This window comes from Cicer arietinum, chromosome 2 (genome assembly GCF_000331145.2).
Source record: "Cicer arietinum cultivar CDC Frontier isolate Library 1 chromosome 2, Cicar.CDCFrontier_v2.0, whole genome shotgun sequence".
In the NCBI taxonomy this organism is placed as follows: Eukaryota; Viridiplantae; Streptophyta; class Magnoliopsida; order Fabales; family Fabaceae; genus Cicer; species Cicer arietinum.
In genome coordinates this window covers 19,590,581-19,594,995 of record NC_021161.2, presented here as the reverse complement: position 1 = coordinate 19,594,995, position 4,415 = coordinate 19,590,581, and the positions used below count along the sequence as shown (strand labels likewise).

At 26.2% G+C, this 4,415-nt stretch overlaps 1 protein-coding gene across 1 annotated transcript; it reads right to left on the bottom strand.

The window, feature by feature from the left end:
* Window positions 1–457: 457 nt before the first annotated feature.
* LOC101510784 (uncharacterized) lies at window positions 458–1,326 on the bottom strand. Its single transcript, XM_012720017.1, has 3 exons — window positions 1,240–1,326; window positions 861–1,147; window positions 458–797 (listed from the first exon to the last, which is right to left on the bottom strand). Exons 1-3 carry the CDS (start codon window positions 1,324–1,326, stop codon window positions 458–460), a joined length of 714 nt encoding a protein of 237 aa, XP_012575471.1.
* Window positions 1,327–4,415: the final 3,089 nt, after the last annotated feature.

Below are 4,415 nucleotides of genomic sequence, written 5' to 3'. Positions count from 1 at the left end.
TCATCTTCAAACATTTTGCTTCAATAGTTCTTAGGTTCAAGATAAACATTCTATTTTTTGACATAAGAACTTTAGCAATTAAATTGTTATTTTGATCTCTAAGCCAAAGATGTTTATTTTTCATGAGAATTTCATATCCTTTTTCAAGAAGTTGGCCCAAACTCAAAATATTACTCTTTAATTTAGGCACATAGTATACATCACTAATCAACTTATGGCTCCCATCTTTAGAAGAGATTAGAATCGTACCTTTCTCTTCAATTTTCACTTTTGATGAGTCTCCAAAGGAAACATTTCCATTCATCTTTTCATTAAGCTCCACAAATTTCTCTTTGTATCCACACATAAGGTTACTTGCACCACTGTCCAAGTACTATGAACTATTAGCATATCTCTCTTCTTCCTTGAGTGTTAGTAACATAGTTGACTATTCATCTTCATCAATAAGATTAGCCTCTTATTCCTCTTGATTAGGAGCATTACAATATTCCCAAGAAAAATAGTCAAATTCACGACAATTATAACATTCAACTTTAGACTTGTCATACCTCATTTCACTTTGATAATAGCCATAACCTCTTCCTCTTCCACAAATTTTTGGTGATGAGTGACTTCTTTCTTCGTAATTGGATTCACAATTGAAACCTCTTCCTCTTCCTCCTTGGCCACGACCACGTCCTTGTCCTTTTCCTTGTTCACGTCCATGTCTGTTTTGACTATTGAATCCTCTATCATCCTTCAATGAAGCTTTGATCTTGGGAACTTGCTCTAATGGCTTCTCTTGCCTTTTCTTCTTTCTTTATTTTTGAGCTTGCAATGAACCTTCTAATTCCTCAATGGATATTGAGTCAAGATCTTACGATTGCTCAATAACAAGTACCACATAATTGAACTTAGGAGTCAATGAACGAAGAATTTTCTCAGCTACACGAACATCTTCTATCTTGTCTCCATATCTCTTCATTTGATTAACATTTGTCTTCACCCTTGAACAATAATCTGAAATTGATTTGGAATCCTTCATCTTCAAAGCTTTGAAATCTCCCCTTAGAGATTGAAGTCTTATCTTCTTCACTTTGTCAATCCCTTGGAGTGATTTTTCCAAAATCTTCCAAGCATCCATTGAATTTGTAGCATCGACAACTTTCTCAAACATAGAATCATCCAAAAATTGATGAATGAGAGTAAGAGCTTGTTGATCCTTCTTCCTTTTTTTTTTGCCAAAGCCTCCTTCGCAACTTGAGACAATCCCTCATCATCTTGTGGCTCATCATAGCCTTTTTCAACAATCTCCCATACACCTTGAGAGCCAAGCAATGCTTTCATGCGAAGGCACAATTTGCTTGATGCTTAACTCTCACAACAAGGCGAGATAATTTTTTTGGAATATCAATGGAGATGTATTTCATCCACTTTAATATGTTACTACTCTTGAATTGAAAAAATTATCTATTGATGAATGAGACTTCGAAACTATTTTTTTTTTTTTAATAATATGTTGATTGATATTTTAACACATGAATTAAAATAAGGCGAGATAATTTTTTTGGAATATCAATGGAGATGTATTTCATCCACTTTAATATGTTATTACTCTTGAATTGAAAAAATTATCTATTGATGAATGAGACTTCAAAACTATTTTTTTTTAATAATATGTTGATTGATATTTTAACACATGAATTAAAATATATAAAAAAGATGTATAAAATTTATAATTATATATCTATGAAGAATGATCGATACATCTTTATTTATAAGTATTTCACATGGCTATAAGTTTTTGGCATAATTGTTTATATAGTCCCTTAACTTAATTTCATATAACACTTAAGTTTTTTATCGTTTTTTTTTCTTTCGATTCGGTCGTTTATTTAATTTTAAGTAAACAATTTGATCTTTTAAATTTTAAAATATTAACAATGTTATTCTATTTTTACAAAAAATTCATCAAAATTTTTAAACAAAACTCAAAATTAATTATCATCTTCAATATAATGCAAATTTCGTCAAATTTATAACTCAAATATTCAACTAAACTCATATTTTCATTCTTTATATTTTTGAATTTTTGTCATAAAATTAAATAAATGATCAAATCAGGAAAAAAAGATAAATAACTGAAGTGTTATATAAAATTAAGTTAAGGGACCACATAAGCAATTGTACTTAATTTTTCTAATAAAATTTTTGATAACATATTCAAACCATATCTTATCTTAAATTTCAAAAAAAAAAATTGTATATGCGCATTTGTATCATATCACACCCGTACATGTATTCTAAAAAATTTGTATATGTACTACGTATTCGAACTTCTTAGTTAATATTCTAAAATAACAAATAATCTGATATATAAAAATGATAAATGAGATACTTATTGTAAAATCGAATAACTAACAATTTTTTCTTTCTTTCTAGAATACCTTTTATTTTAAGTTTCACATTATTAATGGAATACAATAGATTTTAGTTGATGATATAATTTATCCATAATTTATATATAAAAAGTAAAATATAAAATAAAAGTAGTCAAAAAAATGTATTCATAATTTTCTAAAGAGTACTTCACTTGTTGGATGGAATCATATGAATGGATAGGAAGCACTCCGAATCATATGAATAAAAAAGAGTTCTTACATTTTTTATTGTATCCAAAGTGTTGGTAATGGAATTTTGGCCCTAAACTCCACTATTTTGAAAGTGCATATCCTCAAAGAAAAATTGAACTTGAGAGAAACACGACTCAATAAAAAAAAAGTTGAACAAAACATGTGAGTGAGAGGAGAGGGTTTATTTATCATCTATAATTATGCAATAACTTAATTTAATTCTTGTGAAAAATTGAAACATTTAATTTGGTGTCTTAAAAAAATAAAAGTAATTTTTAATTTTTGAGAAATAAATTTGAGACAATTTTGTCTCAATATGTACCATTATTAGAAAAAACACAATCATGTCTTTAACAATAATTAGAAAATTTGTCAGAAAAATGATAATTAGATTCTTGTGATTAATTATAAAGAGACAATTTGGTCCTTGCAATATAAGAAGTTCCTAAATAATTTATTCTTCGTTAAATCATCTATTTTAGTTTTATTTTTCTCTAAGATTCAAAATATATATAGAACACCCTATATTATTTATTTAGAATATAATATGAAACATTACGATTTCAACTGTAACACCTCAATATTTTTATTAATCTATTTTAGTAATATTAAAATAAATTGTATTATATGTATTTATTGTTGTGTGATAACTTTCAAGTCAAATAATAATAGTCATTAAACTAATCAAACTCATTTTTCGCTAAAATTTAATAAGATACTTTTCCCACACTTTAAAATAATGCTTCTCTAAAATATGACATTTAAACTCTTATAACTTTGAGACTATCATATGAATCTAGTATGTATCATATGATTCCTCTTATAGCTTATTTTAGTATGATACTAGTATGTATCATATGATTCCTATTTTGTTAATATTTACTTATAAACTCAAAGCTTCTTATGTGTGAAACACTTATTGATTCTAACACCAAGCCTACCGCCAGTTCAATTATGTAGAGAATAACATACCACTTCATATCAACCGCACTGAATCAATGGCAGTATGTAGAGAATAACATAATGAATCCACCGAAAACAATCTATAGTAAGATAATATATATTTATTTATATGCATTGCAATTATAATTTTGTTTTATATCAAAAAGTCTAAATTTTCAAAAGACTTTAGTTATCATAAACATAATTTAAAATTATGCATTACATGGGTGAGAATTTATTGACTCTAAGAATAACTATGTGATGCAATCGTTAAACCAAAAATTTTTAAGTAGATCAACTCTACAAATTTTATAAAATTTTAAAACTATTTGATAATTGGTTAAATAATTTCAAATGGACTTACAATAAATTTTTATAAAATATAAGTAAATATCGATAGTTAGATTATATAACTACGAATTTGAGATTTATATAAAACTTTGTATGATTGATCATTAATATATTATGTTAGTAATTAATAGTTAGATTAGTGAAATTCACCTTTTATATTGAGTTATTAAGTAAAATAACTTATCATAGAGTTACTTATACACACACAAACATATAATATGTTAAAAACATGACTTTTATAACACTTATTTTGGTCTTTCATAGTCCTTATAGACACTATTAAAAGTAGGCGGCGTTTTATAGCGTTTATTATAAAGAAGCGTTAGAAGCGTTATAAAAGACTTAATATAAAAGAAGCACTATAAAAGACGTATGTTTTAACTGCTATACTAATTTCGTCAATTTTTTTTAACATGAGTGCTATAATAGTTCTTATTAAATGTTATTATAGGTTAATTAAGTATTTTATAGTGTAAACATAATATAATAAAATTAATCAAATATAAGACA

Excerpts from the sequence above, each read along its gene's own strand:
- LOC101510784 (XM_012720017.1), bottom strand. The coding sequence starts at position 1,326 with ATGAAAGCATTGCTTGGCTCTCAAGGTGTATGGGAGATTGTTGAAAAA. Across the intron at positions 1,148-1,239 it reads ATGATGAGGGATTGTCTCAA|AAAGTTGTCGATGCTACAAA; the intron begins GTTGCGAAGGAG and ends TCTATGTTTGAG. Across the intron at positions 798-860 it reads GTACTTGTTATTGAGCAATC|AAAGAAGAAAAGGCAAGAGA; the intron begins GTAAGATCTTGA and ends TCAAAAATAAAG.